At 32.0% G+C, this 23,009-nt stretch overlaps 1 protein-coding gene across 3 annotated transcripts in view; it reads right to left on the reverse strand.

Annotated features, from left to right (window-relative positions):
• Nucleotides 1-23,009, reverse strand: part of Cert1 (ceramide transporter 1) — a 110,630-nt gene that overhangs the window by 31,886 nt on the left and 55,735 nt on the right. For all 3 annotated transcript variants that reach the window (XM_027927618.2, XM_027927620.2, XM_071612516.1), the window contains exons 4-8: nt 22,631-22,738; nt 21,499-21,637; nt 16,441-16,524; nt 7,474-7,631; nt 2,795-2,887 (exon numbers count right to left, since the gene is read on the reverse strand). In XM_027927618.2, coding sequence (XP_027783419.1) covers nt 2,795-2,887; nt 7,474-7,631; nt 16,441-16,524; nt 21,499-21,637; nt 22,631-22,738 — 582 coding nt within the window. The remainder of the gene's footprint in view (nt 1-2,794; nt 2,888-7,473; nt 7,632-16,440; nt 16,525-21,498; nt 21,638-22,630; nt 22,739-23,009) is intronic.

The following is a 23,009-nucleotide window of genomic DNA, read 5'->3' on the forward strand; positions in this document are numbered from 1 at the left end:
CTACTTCTACTCTAGTTCAGGCTATCTTCAATTCTTATTTATAACTAGCTTTTAGGAAAAAGTCTCTTGTTATAGTTGTCATCATCAATCCATTTTTTCTCACTGCAGAAAGCAAGAATGATTTTCCTAAACTGTGAATCTGAAAACTTCACTTAAAACCCATTGCCTCAGCATCTGCACTGATTCTTGAAAAAGTTTTATAGTCAGTCTTATCATTCCCTCTTCTCAATTTGTAGCTGTTAACACCCCCCACAGAAATACTTTCAGTTCCCTGGCAAAATGCTCTTACCTACAAATGTTTTCTTCCTTCCGAGTATCTAAAGCAAATACTCTCTGGTGGCTATTCACCTGGTCAAAAGCCTATTTACTTGTTTCAGCTAAAGTGATATTTCCTTTGGAAAGCCAGACCCAATAACTTCTTGGGTTGAGAATGCTTCATAGCATCAATTATTACAACTGAATAACTTAGCCATTCTTTCCATTATACAATCAGGCCTTCTAGTAGGATTCTTATCTTCCTTTACCCTCTCTGCCTAGGATAGTGGTCTTAAGGAATGGATATAGTTATAAAGCAATTTCTTAGGTTACAGATGACAGAAACATTTAAACTTTAATAATTAGAGCATCAAGAAAGTCTAATAACTAAAATAAAGTGTGATTTAGTGTCTAAAATCTATGCAAAACAATAAAAAATAGCTTGAAACTCCAAAAAGAAAAGGAAAGCATAAAAATAGGTCTAGTTTATTTAGTAATTATAATGTTTAATTTAGCATTAAAACTCACAGGGATTCAGTGAGAAAAAAAATTGGAGTACCCTTACCTATTTTCTTCATGAAATAAGGTATTTATTTAACAAATACCAGTGGAATAAATATACATTGTGTTATATCACAATTTCTAAAAGTCCAGATGTATTAATATATTTTAAAGAGAATGTTTCTATTAAAATTAAATGTTTCTACTGAAATATAAATAATTATTTGAATGGAGAATGCCTTTCTAAGCATGATATCATATGTGAAGATAAGTCTATCAAAAGACAGAGATTAATTATATGAAGGTTAAAACTTGCATATGGCAAAGCCAACGATAAAAAATGTTTTAAATCTACAAACATGATTTTTGGCTTTGTAATAAAACACATCAAATAACTAGGCCCCTTCTTCTCCCTCTATCCTCGTCTTTTTTCCCTAAAAAAAAAACAAACCTGTATTGAAAGAAGGAGAAATAAACAAGTATACAATTTTATTTATATACTGCTGATAGGCTATAAGAAGTACCATATATAGTTAAACTAAAAACATGGAATTTCTTGGATTATTTTTATTTTCTATAATCTTATAATGTGAAAAAATAATTAAGAAAGTTGATAGGTCTCCCAAAATTAACCTAAAATGGTAAAACTGTCAACTTCAGAATAAAAATTGTCATCATAATGGTTTATTTTCCTAGTAATGTACACTTATAAAACTTCGGTGGAGTTATTTAATTTTTTCACATTTGATAAGAAATTGTTTGATAATAATTTTAAAATATTATAACTCAAATCTCATCTTTATAGAGTCCCACAGCTGGAAATCTATTCCAACATAAAAAAAAATATTCAACCTGCAGAGATTCTTCTATTTCCAGAGTAAAATGGCGAGAAATTTTTCTTCTCAGAGTGCTCAACCACTGAGCTACATCTCAAGCCTTTTTCATTTTTTTATTTTGTGACAGGTTTCGATAAGTTGTGTGACGCTTGCCTAAAACTTGCAATCCTCCTGCCTGAGCTTATTGAGTTGCTAGGATTACATATGCTTGTTTTCTTAAATGTAAGCTAATCATTTATCATCTTGTTTCTACCTCAGTGATACTCCTTGCCTTCTCATTTTTTTTTTTTTTTTTTGAGAGAGAGAGAGAGAGAGAGAGAGAATCTTTGTTTATGTCACCAATGTTTCTCACATGTTTTCTCTAAAGAAATATCATAGAAAAACATCTTTAAAAGTGTGTGTGTATGTGTATATGGGGGGAGATTTCATTAATTGCTTGGCAAATAAAAGGAGAAAGAAGTTGATTTCAAATAAAAAGGTAATTAGAATAATTCATGCTCTGCAATGGATAAAGTCTCATGGTATAGTACACACTAAATCTTTTGCCTGCAAATTGCTCAGCTTTTTCATTTAGAGGCTGCTTTTATTTATTTATTTTTAAAATGAGTAAGTGAATAACATTAAAAATGATCATACTCAAAGAAGAGATAAAAACTTGTCCTATAAAATGAAAAGGTTTAAGGACTGTGGATATAGCTCAGTTGGTAGAGGGCTTGTCTCACACGTACAAGGCCCTGGGTTTGATCCCCAGCACCACACACACACACACACACACACACACACAAAAGTGAAAAGGTTTAATATTGAGCCATTTAAAGCCTATTTAACCCAATCTGTCCCATTGTTCCAGTTGCAGAACATCTATAAAAACTTAAATATAGTACATAAAATATAATTATAGTGACATTAAGAATATAATTATATAAGTCATTAATATATATGCTCTAAATTATGATTTACAGTCTATTTTAATGCATCTGTGTCAATTTGAAATATTCACAGAATTGAAAACTTGGGACCTAATGGGTTAAATAAATATCTAGAGAAAACTCAGCATTTATATACATTTATATGAATTCTGAGAATAAATTATATATTTATAATACTTAAGAGTTACAAAGTATTATTTAAAACTTAAGTCACTTTTGTGTTAGATATGACTTATGTGTTTCTCTTACTAAGACCAAAATATAAGTTCATACTTCATAATCTGGTCCTCCAAAGTGTGATTTTTTCTTAAGTTCTGCCATTGCATTTTTGTATGCTTCCTCTATTCTTCTTCTCTTCTCAATTTCCTACAGGAGAAAAAAAATTATTATTTTAAGTGGGCATTTTAATTATACTGAAGTCATTTAGGCTGATTTCCTCTGCATTTCAGTGAAATTTTGTAATTCAACAAAAAATAATTCCACTCCTGTGAAAAGTAAGAATATTATTCCACCAAAGAAAATACTTTACTCTGGGCTATATATTTCAAACAAGCAACAATTTAAATCACTGTTAAGATTACCTTACAGGTAGGTTATGTATTCAATAATTAACTGTCCAAGAGTCTAAAGTATGTTAAAAAAAAAAAAAAAGAAGAAGAAAGAAAAGAAAAATCAGCACCAGAGAAATGCCTGTATTCCTATACTTTTTTTCAGTAAGCACTATATTTACTTTGGTATGAAGTAAAAAAAGCAAGCATAAAATAACTCAATAAGTGGAATAATGAATGTTTAAAAAAAGAGTCCAAAAAAGAAATTTCATTTACTTTCTCATGTCCACTAAGACTATATTTGAGCTGAAAAAGACTTCAGATACCTACTTTAGTCCTTTCCCTTCATAGACAGGGTCTACAGCTCTAAAGAGTTACAAGATAGTCAACACTTAAAATAACAAGGCTGACTAAATCTCAAACTATTGCCACAACAATGGGGTACATGGGTTTAAATCTAATATAGTCCTGAAGTCCAGCAAGTCTATAAAAAAATCAACCAACCAACCAACCAACCAACCAACAAACAAAAAAAGCCAGTCTTTATTCCCACACAACTACTTAATTGCTAAGTTAAAAGTCTACACAAAATTCACAAGATGTTAACAAATAAATACCATGCCTGAACTAAAGCTAGTGTAAATCAATAGTTTGTCAGACCCCAAAATTTCAGTAAATATTGTTGTGTACTCAAAAGAAAAGGAACTGATCCAAGAGAAGGTAAAATTAAAAACAGCAGCAGCAACAATAATGGCACACACACATACTCCTAAAAATACTAAACTGTTAGAAGAGCAACTAGAATTCTCATCTTACTGGTGGGAACACAAAATTAATATAACTTTTTCAGAAAATGGTTTGTCAGTATCACTAAAGCTACACAAAAGGCCCATGAACCAACAAGTCTACTCTCAAGAATATGCCCAAGAGAAATGTTTACCAAAAAATATGAGAATGCTTAGAACAGCTTTATTCATAATGGTCCCCAAATAAAAACAATTTAAATGTCAATCAACAGAAAAATGGATAAATAAACTGAAGTCATATAATGTAATACTATATAGTAATAAAAATGGATAAACCACCACTAAATATAACAATATACAGGAATCTCATAGTCAATGTTGAGGAAAAAGGAAAGCTAGACACAAGAATATACTGTATGGCTTCATTTACACAATGGTCAAGAAAAGGCAAAACTAATCTATGATGATACAAATTAGAACTATGGTTATTTTTTTTTCCCCTACCAACTAAGCTATATCCCCAGCCCTTCAAGTAGTATACTTAAGTTTGGTATCCTTCACTGTATGTATGCTTTACCTTAATTTAAAAAAATGGAACAAATAAGAATGTACAACATAGCAATAATATTAATTAGAATTAGGAGAAAGTTTAAAAAAAAAGTACATGAAATTATATACCTGGTGAGTCTTAATAATGTAAACAAACTATCTTCAATGAACAGATTTTATAAAATTGGGCTGGAGTTGTGGCTTAGCGGTAGAGCATGTGCCTAGCACATGTGAGACTCTGGGTTCGATCCTCAGCACCACATAAAAATAAATAAGTAAAATAAAGAAAGATATTTTGTTCAACTACAACTAAAAAATAAGTATTTTTTAAAAATTAACTAAAATTGTTTTAACTTAGAATTTCTAGTATTTTTAGACATGAGTGGTTAAAAATTTAAGTATACTTCTACAGTAGAAGGGATTTTATTATAGGCAACCATAAAAATTATCTCCACCAAATAATATTAATATTTCATTAGCTAAAAGAATACTGGAACTGACATTGGAGATCTACATGAAAAGTGTAACTTAAACCATTCTACTATTAAATAGCTGTTATTATCATTACATATTTAACTGCTCTTCTTAGATTTTAAGCTCCTTAGGGACTATTTCCAGCTTATCATTGTTTCTCCATTCCTATCTTACAGCAGGTACGAAAAAGTACTTCTTGAATGAAATAATATCAGTGGAACCAGTGTTATCATTATATCTTCTTTCTGAATTCTATGAATTACCCTAAAAGACATTTATTAATAAACCACTATCTATATTCAAAAATTTTCAAATTTTCCTTATTTTGTGTGTATAGAATATAAAAAATCATTAATATGTGAATATGTTACATTCTATAAAGAAAACTAGAAATTTCTTGAATAGGGAGTTGTTTATCAACAAATAAATGCAAACTATATATGTATACATACACATAGTTGTACATATACATATATATACACTCATATATACTGTGTATACACACACACACTCTCTTTTTCTTACATTCCTTGTAAAATATAACTGGGATCCTATTATTTTGATATTGAAAAAAAATTATATTTAATACTGCATAGACCTGTAAGAGAACGACTAAATATAGTAGTTTTCAGATTTCAATTAATACAGCCATGCTTTATGGCTCTTCTTTCCTTAAGACTGCTGCAAGGAGAAGCAGCAAAAATACCTCCCCCACCCCAAGATCCTTTGGTTTGTTCTTCATATTACTACTCAATAAAGAAAAAGAAAGGATAAGATTATCAACAATGAAGGCAATAAAAAGTCCACTTCCTTGTGTAACATGGCAAAATGAGAAACTTCAATGATGAAAACATGGAAAAGACATACTGCATAATGCAAAAGGTTTTAAGAAATTGTTTTAAATGAGTTATCTTTTGAGGCAGTGTGATTAGTATACATGACTGAAGAATATAACCCCTTAGTGAAAGATGAATAAAGAAACTTTAAGAGAAAGTTGTCAAAAGTTATAAATAAGTTAGTCTAAACAAACTGAATGATATTCTTGAACAACTGATACAATAAATTTAAGGAGTTGTCCTGTTTTCCAATGTATTATTTGTTCTGTGCAGAGGGATAATTAAATTTGATCCACATTGAGTATAGAACTGAAATCTCTGAAAATAGTCTGGCTCCAGAATGAAAATGAAATATTTATACAGTAGTCCCCCCTTATCTGCAGTTTCACTTTCTGCAATTTTCAGTTATCTATGGTCAAAAGAAAGGGTGAGTACACTAGAATAAGATTTTAAAAGAGAGGTAGAAAGACCCCATAAAAACATAACTTTTATTACAGTATATTGTTACAATTGTTTTATTTTATTATTGGCTATTAACCTCTTACTGTGCCTAATTTATAAATTAACTTTATCATAGATATGAATGTGTAAGAACAAAAATAACACAGTATATATAGGGTTTGATATGATCTGTGGTTTCATGGAAACCACTAAGGGTCTTAGGACACATACCATGCAGATAAGGGGGAATATGCTGCTAGTCAATTCATCTTTTCCCCCGCCCTGGGGTACTGGGGATCAAACCCCGGGCCTTTATGCAGGCTAGGCAATCTACCACTAGATACACCCCCAGCCCTAGTCAATACATCTTACTCTCACCTGTACTTGAGAATTCTGAACAGTTCTCTTCTCTTCTAAAACATGAGAACCTTCTCAAACACATAGTGCTAGTCAAATCCTGTGGCCATTCTGCCATTACATCAGATGACATTGCTTTCCTTAGTGTCTTGCTCAAATTGAAAGACCTTCAAACACTGCAAACAATAAAACTTTCTGATGAATGATAAGATTCTGATTGCTGTCTAGCCTGGTATCCACAGCTGACATATCAGAACAGAGAAAAATCTCTTAATTCTGTTACCTAATGACTTCGGACAAGTTTCTGGGCTTATTAGTTCCTTATTTTATAAGATGATGGTTTTGGACTACAACTTAGATTTTCTAAGATATGTTACAGTTCTTTAACATTTTATTACTTCACTAAAGTTGAATTATGAACAGAAATTTCTCCTAAGCAAATCCAGTAAGCTATACTTCATGCTAAAAACTATAGTTTCATATTCTAATATTATCATCAGTGCTGCTTATTAAACAAAGGTGTGAAAATGGGAACTAGGGCAAATATTTGAACAACACAGTGTATGCTAATAATATCACAATGACCCTGCGAAAAATACACACCTATGAATGTAAAGTAAATGTTTAACTGCATATTTAGCTAGCTCATATGTTTTAGTTAGCTCATATAACTTGAATACAATTTCACATACCACACAAAAAGGTAAGTAATACTAAATGGTTCATCGCTTTTATTTCAAAGCATTACTAATACCATCATAAAACTTTTTATATTAAATCCAATGAAGAGAATATATTTTATAGTAGCTAAATATATAACAGATGAATCTTATTTAAGAAAATGAGTTTAAGATTCCCATAAACTATCAGAAGTAGTACCACCTGCTACTTCTATCAACCCAATGGACTCTTGCCAAAGAACTTAGTTTGGTTTAAATGTTCAATTGATATATAAAACTCAGATAAAATCTAATTTTTAAGAAATTAAGAACTAGTCTTACCTTATCCAGTCTCTTTTGCCAGCTGTCCTCACGTTTTACCATTAATTCAATACAATGAGAAAGTGTAGCAAGGATTCCAGCAGTGGTTGCTTTAAAAGTTATGGCTTCCCCTTTAAAGTCTATACCATTAATTCCTTTTGGTGTTACATGTGGAAATACTGAAAAAGAAAGTTATTCACTGAAAATCTTTCAAATGAAGAAATAACTCATCAGAATTTAAGATTAGAAAATATTTATAAAACTAGCAAATCTGAGCAGGTTTTTGAATTATAGTTTTTCTCCTGTTGACCAATATTTAAAAATATCCTATCCATACTCTATAAGCAAAGGTTTATGACAACATATGCACTTTCAAGTTTTTTTTTTTTTTTAGATTCTACTTCCTGAAATATATTTGCTGTGCTGCACCCAGTGAATCAGGTGGTAGGAGGAGTAATATTTAAATAATAACATTCTGACAGCTTAGAAAGGGACTTAATTATGCTAAGAAGTACCTTACATTTTAAGAAATCTGGGATTTAGAAAATATCTGAAGATATACTTTACTATAAAGTAATATAACTTAAGAAAATATTCAAATTAAGTCTAGGACCAATTATATGTTAAATACCTTTTATGTTTTATAATATAATTCAGGATTAGCCTTTGAATGAAATGAAAAATCTTAAAACTCACAAGATACAAGAGATAATAATTTATTATTCTATAGCTAGTAAGAAAACATTCTGATAGAACCTTTTAAATGTCTTTAAAAACTCAGATATAGATGATAGTAAAGGTACAATCTGTAAAAGGACAAAGTGATAAACAGTACTTCATCAAAATACAAAACTTCTGCTCTTGAAGACATTGTTTTAGAAAATGACAAGAAAAGCCACTGATTGGGAAACAAAAAAATCTCTGCATGGTATAGATTAATCAACGTCATACCCAGAATATAACAAGTAACCTCAAAATGCATTAACAAGTTGAGTAATAAACAACCAATCAAAAAAACTAGGCAAAAGATGTGAGTACACTTCACCAAAGGAGACACAGATGGCAAATAAGTACATGAAAAGATATTTAATAACATTACTAGGGAAATGCAAAATTAAAGCTACAATGAGATACCACTGCACATCTCTTAAAATGTGTGAAATTTAAAAAGACTCACCATACCAACTGTTGGTGGGGTGGTAGAAAACTGGAACTCTCATTAATGGCTGGTGAAAAACAGTTTGGCAGTTTTTTAAAAAAGTTAAACACACGTCTAACATGTGATTCAGTCATTCCACTCCTAAGTATTTACCCCAAATTAAAAAATATATATATATGGCCATGCAAAGGCTTATATATGAAAGTTCATAGCAGTTTTATTTGTAATAGCCCAAATTTTAAACAACCCGAATGTCCACCAATGGATGAGTGGATAAATAAATTGTGGTATTGTGTTATACAATGGAACACTATTTAGCAATGAAAAGAAATCAACTACTGTTACATGCAACAACAATGATGAAAGAAAGAAACTAAGCAAAAAAAGAATACATACCATATGAATCCACTTACAATAACTTCTAGAAAATGCAAACTAATCTACAATAACAGAAAATAGATCAGTGGTTGTTTGGGGTGGGGAGGGATGACAAAGTGGCCCACATCTGTAATCCCAGTGGCTAGGGAGGCTGAAGTAGGAGGATCACAAGTTCAAAGCCATCCTCAGCAACTTAATGAGACCCTGTCTCAAAATAAAAAATTAAAAAGGGTTGGGATGTGGTTCAGTGATTAAGCACCCTTGGGGTTCAATCCCTAGTAGAAAAAAGAAAAAAAAAAAAAAGAAAAAGAAAATGGATGGAGAAAATTTATAAGGGCAACAGATCATTATAACTTCTTTGTTTTCCATCACTCTTACCAAGGTTGTTGTTTTATTACAAATTATTCTTTTCTCTAATTATCAACTTAGAAATTCAAAGACATCCATGCAAGAGAATGTGTGCAACTATAAGAATGGGTTCTAACTGCTAAACATTTGCTAATTTATATAAGATGAAAAAGCATTGTGAAATGTCTTTGAAAACATCTTAAAACAGCACTTACTACTACCAAAAGCAGCCACCTCAAGTCCTTTTCAGAATGATACAGAAAGTATGTAACAGATGTTTAAAGTTTTTTAAAAAACTGAAAATAAGGGTCTTACACAATAAGACCTCTGAAATACACTTTTCTTATGTAAGGAAACATTTCTCATATTAGGAAATGAAAGTCACAAAGACAAGACATCATTTTAATTTGCCATCCAATAGGTTTCTCTAAATATAGGTGCTTTGATCTTTGCTCCAGGTTTCTTACACCTTACAATGTACAACTGTATTAATCTCAAAGGAAAAATTTAAGCAAAACCCCCAAGTACTTGAAAGTTTTTGATTAGTTTGCTTATCTGAATGTCTCCACTGAAGACAAGAGGAAAACATTCTTTAAGAGACAAGGTGATGTGCCTGAATTTCCTCTGGGAAAATGATACCAGGCAGTAAGAGAACATATACAGTTTGTAACTATGTGCATGCAGGGAAGAAATGGAAGAAATTACAAAATAACCTATTAATCTAGATTCGTCAGTACTTAGGCTCCTAAGATTATCATTTGTATCTATAGTTCTTCCAGTTGAACTCTGACTTTACACATTCGTGCACTCAGAAAATCAAGGAACTCGTAAGATAACACCAACATGTCAGAACTAAAAATAAATCTGACAGAAGCTGAAAGATTTAGAATCCCTTCATTTCACTAAGACTCTTACGCTCTATTTTATTTATTTACTTTTACCATGCTATATTTTATTTTCATCTAAAAACCAATGGATAGTCAGAAATACAACATAATTAATGCCAATTAATCGAGTTGGTGGCTCTAGAAGATCTATAAAATGTAATGGTAACAATTTTATAGACTGGCTTAGACAGAATGAAGAGAACAAATAAATGCAGGCACCATTAGTGTTCCTTGCACAGCTCAGCCAAGAAACAAGAATGGCTACATAGGACTGTTGAGAAAGAACAGCAGACACACTTCTTTGGTGTGAAATATGAAGAATTTATCAAAGAATAAATCATCTTTCAGCTCTGGCAACAACCTATTCTTTAAAGTATTATTTTGGAGAAAATAGAAAGTAACAATAAAGGATTTTATATTTCATGGTAACAGGGTAAACATAAACATGATTTTCATTAACCTTTTTCTAAATTTGGTTATATAGCCAAAGTATCTGTATATATTTTAAGCAAAAGACTATCCATTTTCATTGCGATTAATAAAAATAGTAAACCCAGGTTTAATGGACATGAAGATATGAAATAAAATAATCTTTTAAGTAGGTTAAGGTAATATTGAAAAAGTTTTTAACAGTTGGTAGGATTAGAATGTCTGCCAGCCCTGGAGAAAACAGGGTGCCAGGAATCATGCCTCTGGCTCATGCACTCTTGCACATCATCGCAGACAACCTGCAGGGGGATTTCCCAGTTGTTTAAGAATTTTTTTCAATTTCCTCCCAAAGAAATTTCCAAATAATCATGTATGGTGCAGAGTAGAAAGGGATTACTGGAGAAATCCTTCTTAACATAGAGGATTGCAGCCAGATGCAATCATGCCTGTAATTCCAACAACTTGGGAGGTTGAGCAGGAGAAGCACAAGTCTGAGGCCAGCCTCAGCAAGACCATCTGAAAATAAAAAATAAAAAGGGCTGGGAATGTAACTCAGTGGTAGAGTACCCTGGTTTCTCAGGTACCCTGGGGTGGAAAAAAAGAGGAACATACAGAATGGTAACTTTGTTAAAACCTCTCTTCATCTGTCTACTAGGACAAAGAGGAAACATGACTGAAGACTATAGACTTGATATTAACCATACTGGGTTAGATAATCAATTGGTTTGGGACTACGACCAAAAAACCTGATGAGAACAATTAGAGGAGGAAAAGATTATTTTGGGGCTCACATTTTCAGGGCTCTCAATCCCCAAACAGCTGGCTCCATTGCTCTGGGACCAAGGTGAAACAGAACATCAGGGTGGAAGAATGTGGTAGAAGAAAGTGGCTCAGGACATGGCACTAGGAAGGTAGGTGGGGGGGTGGGGGGTGAGGGGTGGGGGGGGGGAGAGAGAGAGAGAGAGAGAACTCCTCTCACCAAGGACTAAATATATAACCCAAAAGCATACCACCAGGGACCCACCTCCTCCAGCCACATCATACCTGCCTAACAGTTGCCATCCAGTTAATTCCTATCAGGAGATTAACACAATTATTAGGTTAAAACTCTCACAACCCAGTCATTGGACTCCTAAACTTTTTTTCATTGTCTCACACATGAGCTTTTGGGGGTACCTCATATCTAAACCATAATAAACTGATTAAAAACTTAAAATTAATTGACAATTAATGTACAAGCATGTGCACAAAGAATAGGTATGAGCAATGTATGTTAATATTAACACTAAATTTTTTTCTCAGTGAGATTTATCAAAAGCATGTTTCAGTTTGCTAAATCAATATATCTCCATTTTATATAGATAGTCTGACAAAATGCTTGATAAAATACTTTGTAAATAATTTCCAAATAATTATTTGTATTATGTAAGAAGAGATTTAAGTTGGAAAATTAGACAGAAAATATAGCTAGAAATAGAATTAAATGTTACAACTTAAAAATAAAATACATATAAAAATCCTATACAGGTAGCCATCTTCAACATTTAATGAAATTTAATCAAAAGAAATGAGAGTTTAGGAATATTGGGTGATATTATTCATGGTAGGTACAAAAAGTCACTATATAACTTTAGATTGATTTAATCTAAATTTAGAGTCCAAAAGTTCTGAGTTTTAATAAATTTTAGTCTTTTAAATATAGCCTATTGAGATATAATTCCAATATCATAAAATTCATTCATACACTACATCCAATCCAATGTTGTTTTAGTATATACAGAGTTGTACAACCATTATAATCAATTTTAGGACATTTTCATCAAAACCCCCTTTTAAGCAACTTGGGATCAAATAGTTTTACCCTCCCACCAGAGTCACTCCCCATTTCCCCCAAGTCCCATGTCCCCTGCCCTAGGCAACCACTAGTCTACCGTCTACCTCTATAATTTGCATCTTTTGGACATTTCATGTAGACAAACATAAAATTAGTCTTTTGTAACTGAGTTCTACTTAGCAAGTTTTCAAGGCTAAGCCATATTTACATAGCATGTATCCAGGACTTTATTCCTTTAAATGGCTGAATAATATTCCATTGTGTGGATATATCACATTTTTGTTAACCTACTCATCAGTGGATGGACATTCAAGTTATTTCCATTTTGGGCTATTGTGAATAATGCTGCTATGAACATTAATGTACAAGTTTTTATATGGATGTGTTTTAATTTTTCCTGTATATAGATCCAACAGTGAAACTGTTATGTCAAATGATATCTTCAATGTTTAATCTTTTGAAGAACTGCCAGAATGTTTACAAAACAGGTGCACCATTTTACATTCCTTCGAGCAGTGTATGAGGGTTTCAATTTCTCCACATCCTTACCAACACTGTTATTTCTTTTTTTAAAAAAATTCTTTTTAGTTATATATATAATATCAGGATTCATTTTGACATAATTATAAAAACATGAAATATAATTTGCTAATTCAGACCCTGCTACTACTTTATTTCTTTCTGATTAAAGCCACTGTAGACGTGAAACGGCATCCCATTTGCATTTTCCTTAATGATGTTTAGGATCTTTTAAAAAATGTACTTATGTATGACTACTTGAATATCTTCTTTGGAGAGATGTCTTCAGGTACTCTGTCCATTTTCAAACTGAGATATCTATTACAACTTTGTAAGAGTTCATTATATTTTAGAAATAAATTATTTGTCAGATATATGATTTGCAAATATTTTTCCTATTTTGTGAGTTATCTTTTCATTTTTTAAAAAGTATCCTTTGAACCTCAAAATTTTTAATATTGGTAAAGGTCAATTGATCTATTTTTACTTTTGTTACTTTGGTGCATATCTAGGAAGACTCTGCCTCACCCATAGAAGATTTCTTCTGAGAGTTTTTCTTTGATCCATTTTAAATTAGGTTTTTTTTTTTTTTGTATTTGTATGATAAGGAATTCAATTTCATTCTTTTATATATGGATATTTAGCTTCCCCACATCATCTGTTGGAAAGATTAGTTTTCCTAATTGATATGACTTGTCACGTTATAGAAAATCAATTGACTGTACAGTGAGGATTTATTTTCTGGACCCTCAATTCTATTCAGTTGATCTATGTGTCTGTCATTCTTCCAGTAATACACGTTGTCTTAATTACTGTTTCTTTGTAATAAGAAATTTGGAAGTGTAAATCCCACCAAATTTTACCTATAGCTGTCACCAATGCATTAATGTATATGATTAATTCATACATCCTAATCTTGCCCCAAAGACAGTTAAGTAAAAATGATTTTTAAGTGATACTGGCATATTTTTTTTTCTAAAAAAATAATGGTCACACCCCATTTTTTGTCAAAAATTTTGGCATAAAATCTGTAATGATTATACAGTGAATGCGGTATTTTGTTCTTTTTTTAAGATTGTTTTGATGAATCTGGGTCCTTGGCATTTCCACATGAATTTTAGGATTGGCTTGTTAATTTCTTCAGAAAGCTTACTGCAGATTTTTAATAAGAACTGCATTAAATCTGTAGATCAATTTAGGAAGTAGTGAATTCTTAACAATATAAGTATTTTGACCTCTGAACATGGGATGCCTTTCCATTTATTTAGGTCTTCTTTAATAATGTACTATAGTTTTCAGAACAGAAGGTGTGTACTTTTGTAAATTTATGCCTAAGTGTTTTATTATTTTTGATGTTATTATAAATGAGTGTTTATATAATTTCATTTCAATTATTCATTTTAAGTATATAAAGTACAATTTATGTTTTACATATTCATCTTACAACCTTTAACTTGCTGAAATCATTCATACTTTTAATAGTCATCAGTGGATTCCTTACACTTTTCTTTATACAAGATCATGGCATCTGTACAGATGGTTTCAAATCTGAATGCCCTTTGTTTTCTTATTAAAGACATTAAGGATGGTTTTCTTTTGCTTCCTGCATTGTCTAAATTCCTTTTTCTTTTTGATAGTAGTGACTGAACTCAGGAGTGCTTTACCACTCAGATACATCCCCAGTCCTTTTTTATTTTGAGACAGGGTCTCACTAAGTTGCTGAGGGTCTCCCTAAATTACTGAAACTGGCCTTGAACTTATGATCCTTCTGTCTCAGCCTCCTGAGTCACTTGGATTACAGCTATGTGCCACAATGCCAGGCTCTGTTTTTCTAATTTGTTGTTTTGGTCACCATCTATCATGTTGGAGTCTTTCTTCAAATATCTAAAGATCTTGTTCACATTTAAGAGTTATGTATTAGAAGTTTTGTATGCATTAGAAGGGCTTCTGACTAGCGGCTTTCATGAAGGGATTTTGGTAGTTGAGATACCTTTGTCATGGTGTAATTCCCCAAATCTCTATTTACAGATTTTTTCTGTGGCCATTCTGTTTTGCCAGTTACCTTCTAATTTTCTGTCATACACCACAATTCTTGGAGATGAGAAGAATGAGGCAGTAAAATATCAATAATCAGTATGTATGTACATTTTTAGTTAATAACTTTATTGATATAATATTTTTTAGTTGGGTCTAGTATTCCTAAATCTAGAACTCTCTAGTTCAATTTCTAAAGAAGATAAGCTTCTGTTCTGTTTTGGGAATGAAGGTGGGACAGCTGAGTTTATGTGGGATGAATGATCAGGCCTGCAAGTTTTAAAACTTTTTTCAAAAGTATTTCCTAAATCCAAACAAAGTACTTGTTCTATTAAAGCATATTATTATTCATTGTGAAATTAAAATGTACCTGCAAGAACCATCCCCAAACAGTCCTCTAATTCCATAAAGATACATTAATCTAGATGACTTGTTAAGTTTTAACATTTTAGCCCAAAGTTATAAGGGCAATTTACACAATAAACTTTAAGCTAGCACTTTGCAAGAGTAGAAAGGGAGTAGGTTATAAGGAGAGAATCACAATGAAAATAAGAAACATGGAGAGAAAAAAAGAAGGAAAAGGTAGGGGAAAAGGAACATTAGATTTTAGTATCTATAATAGAATATTCTAATATGATCTCAAAAGTAGAAAATTATTTCCATCATGAAACAGTTTTAAAAGTTTAAAAGTGTACTCTCACTACAGATTTTACTCCACTTAAAAAATAATTTCAGCAAAATTAGATATTTTTTCTGCAAAAGTCTTTTTTTTTTTTTTTGTATCTTAAAGATTTTCAGAAATCCATTTTAGTCTTTTCCTAGGAATGTCAAAAGAAGAGCATTGGCTATAATTCACAGTAATCAACAATTCAGAATTCCTCCAACTGACTTATTCATTAAAAACACAGCAACAATCAATAAACCACCTTACTCCTAGGTATATAAGCAGTTATACTTGTGAAAATGAAGCTACTTCAATAATTTCCATTATAATAATAGTTATTACTTTTTTGACACCACTTTATCAAACAGAGAACTACACTCTAAAGAGAATATACACTCTAGAGAAAGGTTGAAGTTAAGGTTCCATAACAATAATCTCTAAGAAAAACTTCTTCAGTACTAAAAATTGATTGTGTCAGTACTAATGAAGTAAATGGGCTAAAGGAAATCTGAATTTAGAATAAGCTTTTGTTAGACAGTGAGTTGCCATTATTATACAACACCAAAGTGGCTATTTTATCTACATGATTTTTCTTGGATATTTTAACTTGGATTCCAAGAGTTCCACTGCTTTTTTAAAAATTATTCAACTAGGAATTAGTCTTTGTTGTACAGTGAATTATTACATACCTTTAGAAAGTACATATTATTCAGCTGTGGGAATACGTATTACTTACATTTTTCCTTATTGCCATTGGTACTGTGCAAGAATTCTCCATCGGAACGTGTTGTAGGGAAGTCATCTTCATCATCTTCTACCACTAAATAAAATACATTTAAGGATATGAGAATTTTAAAAAAGAAATCAATTACATTATTCTTATGTTCAGCTGAGTCAATTATACTCTAGATTCTGTGAGTATAAGATTTTATTCATCTTTTATACTTTCACTGTTCATAAAGGCATACTCAATAAATATGCTATGGAATGCCATTAAATACATTATTTTGAAACTGTACCCATTCTCACTGTTTAAGGGATGATTGATAATTTCGTCTTATTAATCTCCTCCTATAAAATGGGGCCATTTTATAATTCTTCAAAAGACCTAAAAGCGCTGAGGACTGTAAAAGGATATCTTACATGCAGAAGGTACCTTAGTCTTAAATCTGCTACTTTTTTTGTATATGCAAGCAAAATAAAACTACTTCAAGATGTGATATCAACTTTCATTTATCCCAATGTGTATGTGTACCTAAATATCCCTTTTAACTTACCCAATTACAGAAAAAGAAATAATTTTAGAAAATATTCAGATTGAGTATATAAGGTGTGTATGGAACATAAATGGATTTTGAGTTTAGACTGGGTCCTATCCCAAAGGTATCTCATTATGTATATACAAATAGTTCAAAATCCAAAACCCCAAATACTTCTGATCCTAAGTAGTTTGGATAAGCAATAGCAATCTGTATTATTTTTTGAGGTACTCTCTACCAAAGCAATTTCATTCTAAACCAATGTCTTACATACTTGCCTGTATTTTCTTTATCTAGGAGTACTTTGATTCTATAAGGAGTAGCCCTCTCTTTACCTCTCTCTCCTATGAATATGAAGCCCAATTTTATACCTTATTCTCTCCTCCCTTGAATGAACAGTAGGAATCACCACCTAAAACACCTTCATTCTGTACTGTTATTTTCTAATTACTGGACTATTTTGTTTTTCATTAGAAAATCTGCTATTCAGTTAAAATAAAAATTTTAAATCATAACCTATTATTTATCTTGTATTCATTCTACCCAGTGGATGACATCAATAGCCAATGGACATTTTTCTTTTCCAGTTTTATCATTCTTTTTTAGAAATGGGTCTCCACTAGACCCACTTTTTTTTTTTTGGTACTAGGGATTGAACACAGGGGTGTTTTACCACTAAGCTACATACATCCCAACACAAGTTCTCACTAAGTGGCTCAGAACCTTGCTAAATTGCAGAGGCTGGCCTCAAACTTGCATTCCTCCTGCCTCAGCCTCAGCCTCAGCCTCAGTCTTGTGAGTTATTGAGATTACAGTGTCTGGCCTATTTGCACCATTCTTACAGGCTTTGTTACCCATCATGATGCTTCTGCAGATACCTTAGTCCCAATATAAACCATTTTCCCAGAGTCTGTTTTTTGTTTTTTTTTGGGCTTCATGGTTGTACATAGTAGTTGAGTTTATCCCAACAAACTCATACCCTGTGGGTCTTCAATTATTTATAAGTATAGTCAATTCTAAGAAATCCATTAATATAGCACACTGCTATTTTAAAATCAGTACTCACAGCTGGGTGTGGTAGCACATGCTGAAATCCAGTGACTGGGGAGGCTGACGCAGGAAGATCACAAGTTTGAGGCTAGAATGGGCAACTTACTGACACCTTATCTCAAAACAAAAAATCAAAAAGACTGGGAATTTAGATCAATGGTAGAGTATCTTAGGGCCAATCCTGTGGCCCCTCAATAAAAAAAAAAAAAAAAAAAAAAACCTCAACACTTCTCTTTGGACAAGATCTTGACATTGATTCAATACTATCCTAATTAACTGTTTTTTAAGTGCTATTAAGATGCCTCAAAGATGGACAAGGAGTGCTTTGTTGGGAAGCAAAGAGGGAAGGCCACCCTTTTCACCAGATTTAACTCTTGTTTTCATCAGTTTTATATATTGAACATTGGGCTAAAAAAAAAAAAGTTGAAAATCCCTGTTTGTTGTTATTTGGCTATTAGGTTAAGACTATTTAATCCAAGAACAGTTGGGATTTAATCTAAAAATTAATTTTCTTATTGCTCTTCTTTTCATTGTTAATGTAATTATTTGAAGTAAATTACTTAACATTTCTCAACTTCTGTTTCTCTGATTATAAAATGGATCTTATACCCAGCACATAGGATTGTGAGAAATAAATGTGAATATGTTAGCACTATAATAGCAAAAACTTAAAAAATAAAACATGGTTAATTCAGATTTTTGCAGAGGTAAGGGAAAGCAGGAAGTGCAAGATCCAAAGATAAGATTTAGTATAATAGATTTGATCTTGGTAAAAAAGACCATTCTGATCAGAATGGAGGATACGTATTAAGTGATTTCAAATCATGTCACCTGTCCCTAAGACTAGTCCAATATGACTGGTGTCTTAACAAGAAGAGAAAATATGGACACACAAAAATACACACAGAGAGATGTGAAAACACAAGTAGAATAGCCATCTATAAGCCAAAGAGACAGGCCTAGAACAGATCTCTGCCTTATCACACCTGGAAGAAATCAATGCTGCCATCATCTCAATTTCAGAACAGTGAAAAAATAAATCTGTGTTTAAGCCATCTAATCTCTGGTACTTATTGTTATAGTAGCCTTAGCAAACTAAAACATTAGTTTATGCTATTGACAGTTTCAAATATGTAGTAGAAAGGATTCGGAGTACAGCTTAAAAATTATTTTCCAAATCTCCCATGCATCCAACTTTTACTTTTTCCATCACCACTTTTTATCCCTTCAATATTATAACACTGTTAGTGTGGATAATTTATATATAAACAAAAACCTCATTTCTGTATGCATTCTGTTTTGTTTAAAGGACTACTTATCTGCAAACAAAAAAAAAGTTTTAATTTGATTAAAAAGGTATACTTATTATTTTTTAAAAAAAATAAGTATACCCTTTTTATCAAATTAAAAAAAAAAAAAAAAGAACAGAAGAATTTTGGAGGGGAAAAACCCCCAAAACTTAATATACATCAAATATAAAGAACTTCAAGGTACTTAATTTAGGCAAAATTAAGTACTTTAAGAGGAATATGGATTTCTGCTTCTGGGCAAGATGAAGTAAAAAGGGACAGAATTTATTCAAGAACAAAACTAAAAAACTGAATAATATATGTAAAACAATGGTTTCTTTTCTTTTTTTTGGTGGTACTGGGGATCAAACCTGGGGTTGCTCTACCACTGAGCTACACTGCCAGTCCTTTTATTTTTATTTGTTCTAATTACTTATACATCCCAGTCCTTTTTATTTTTTTTTATTTTAAGATAGGATATCACTAAGTTGCCAAGTCTGATCTTTAAACTTGCAACGCCTCCTGTCTCAGCCTCCTGAATTGCTGGGATTACAGGTGTGCAACACCACACCTGGTCAAACAATGGTTTTTAAGACATTGGATATTAGGCAATAAATGACAGTGATCCCTAAGAGAAGGGAAACAAAAGATGTGAGCTCTATGATTGCTCCAGCTCATTGACCTGGGAGTTTCTAGGCTACAGAATAAGAATAGGGAACCCAAGGAAGAGGCCAGTAGACTCCTGAGATGAGGAGATGGAGATGAAAGTCCAAACAAACAAAGGTAACTAGAGCTTCTCAAGGAGAGTACTGTAGAGGAGAAAGATACAGAGAAAGAACATTAAACATCAGGAGGTTTCCTTTGAGTACTTGGCAGAATACTGAGAGCACATGCAAATTAAAGAACCACAGAGGCTAGAACCTTCAAAAAGGATTCCAGGGAACAGTATTCAAAACTAATGTGATGGTAGAGAAAAGTACCTGTTCCTGCAAGGCAGACTGGGAAACCTCCTAATTCAAAGGAAACTGGTTGGAAAACTCAGAAAAGTCTTCCTTAGTAATGAAGAGAAATAAAAATATATTACTGAAAAGTTGTGATGCTACACATAAAGTACTTAAAGGTAGACTATAAACAATATATAATTAATATACAAACTGCAAACCCTAGCCACTAAACTAACAAAATTATAGCTAAGAGGCTAACAAAGGAGATTAATGTCATTATAAAAAAAAAAAATTAAAAGGGGGAAAAAGGGAACTAAAAATACAAAAAGAATTTGAATTTAGAGTATATATATACTTTTAGTAAGACCAAGAAATAAAACTGCCAAATGACCTAGTCATAATAGCAATAAACTTAATACTAGTTAGTATTACAATGAAAAGTAGTTTATTTTTGTTTCCACAGTAAATCAAGAGAAAAATTGAAGGACATGTCCACTGACATTAGCAATATCTTCAGGACTACCAAAGGAAAAGTAACTTTAAATCTCAAATTAAAAGTTAAATGATGAGAACTGGGGTTGTAGCTCAGTGGTAGAGCACTTGCCTAGCATGTGTAAGGCACTGGGTTTGATCTTTAGCACCACATAAAAATAAATAAATAAAACAAAGGTATTGTGTCCATCTACAACAACAACAAAAGGTAAAAAAAGTTAACGGATGACCCACCCTATTTTCTTTTTTTTCCAAACAAAACTTCACTAAAACTATTTTTAAATGTATATATAATGAAGAAGGTTTCTTCTATGAGAAAAAAGGGCAGATGAAGAGACATGAAAGGAGAGCGAAGGAAGAACAAGAGAGAGAGGAGCATAGAAAGAGAAAGGAATCAATTGATTCTAGATCTAAAGAATTTAATGTATGCTTGTATCCTCTAAGATTCATCAAGGGGTAAATTTATTAGACATAATAATGTAAATGCTCCATATTATAAAAGACCAGATACTATTTTTTAATTGAATAAAGAGAATCACTTAAAAGTGTTCCAGAGTATCTGGTATGGATGACCAGAAATGTATTGGAACATGTTATTAGAGTACTCAAGTTACATTAATGCTGAGATCAGTTACACTGGGAGTTTGCAGCAAAAGTGACTATAATCACTTTTATTACTTAAAGACATTACCGGTTAAGATCAAGAGGCTTTAAATCCATTCATTCTCCAAGTAAAAATAGTGGTAATAGCCTAATTAACCTTTATCCCTTTGAAGTTCATCCTTGGAGACAGCATCAGCACAGGCATCAAAGTACTTCTGGAGAGTATCAACTTGTCTACATAGGATATCTCTAAAGGTTTCCATTTCAGCCAATTTCTCCCGTAAACTGTGGCCTTTCTGCAAGACACAAGAAGGGAGGCAGTGTAATTCAAGTGAAACAAAACTGGACTGACTTTATTTGGTCTATGGTACTTCATCACCATTTAAAGTCTGTACCTTATCACTAAAGGAATGGATAAAGAATGCTACCAAGTTCAAGGTCATACTTCTAGGAATAGGCTTGAAGCTGATTAATCTAGTGACTTGATAATGATAAACCTGTAGGAAATAAGGTAATAATGTGTGACAACTTGCTAACAATTCTTTTTTTTTTTTTTGGTACGGGGGATTGAAGCCAGGGACATTCTACCACTGAGCCACATGCCTAGCCCTTTTGATTTTTTATTTTGTGATGTTGCTAAGGTGCAGAGGCTGGTCTTGACCTTGTGATTCTCCTGCTTTGACCTCTTGAGTTGCTGGGATCACAAGTGTGCACCACCATGCTCAGCTGTAATATAACATTTTAATATTTTCAAATTAGACATTGTGAGGAGAAACTGACAGACTTGGAAATGGTAAAAAATATTCCTGGATGTACTTGCACAGTATTTGTAAGAGTCATTTAGGAAACCCTGATGGGAGGGTGACATCTGATCATGTGAAAGTTTTTGCCCTTCACTGCATTTGAGCTATTTTACAATTCTTTTAATAAAACAACTGAGTAATGTATGTGATTCCACAAAGATGCAAAGGAACTCTGTCCTGCACAGAGGTGATGATTTCATCTGTGTATATTGATCAGTTTTGCACTAGCAAATTCATTTCAGTATTCTTTAGATTCTCCTTTGAAACAATTTTAAAATTAATGTCTTAGCTCATTAACACATTAAATAAAAACTTATATATGTTCATTTTGAGTCATGATTTTACTCCTTAAAATTATTCTATAAAAATTCAAATTACATTGTAGAAAAATTCTTTAAAAAAACTTAACAATTAAATTCAGCTCACAACATCCAATACTAAAATAAAGTTATGTTGCCTCAACTTAAAACATTCATAAACTCAAACCTTGAATGAAGAGGTGGATGTTGCAGAATAGCCACTTGCTCCAGACACCAGAGATACCATTGAGCCATGTCGACGCAAGCTCGATTCAGATCCATATCCTGATTCAGTCTAAAAAGGAAATGAAGTACATGAAAAGATTTTAAATAAAAAATTAAGAGAAGACAAAGAAATCAACAAGGTTATTATAACAACAGTGAGCAGTTTAGATTCATACAACAGTCCACTGATGTTAAGAAATTCCTTTTAATACCTAACTATCATTTAATTTAGAAGTTTATTGAATAAATACCACATGTTGGGCTAGGAGGCTAAAAGAGTGTTTAAAATATGAAATAAAGCAGTGTTTAATAATAGTCTCTTTCCTACTAGTAACTATGAA

Source organism: Marmota flaviventris, chromosome 5 (genome assembly GCF_047511675.1).
Source record: "Marmota flaviventris isolate mMarFla1 chromosome 5, mMarFla1.hap1, whole genome shotgun sequence".
Classification (NCBI taxonomy): Eukaryota; Metazoa; Chordata; class Mammalia; order Rodentia; family Sciuridae; genus Marmota; species Marmota flaviventris.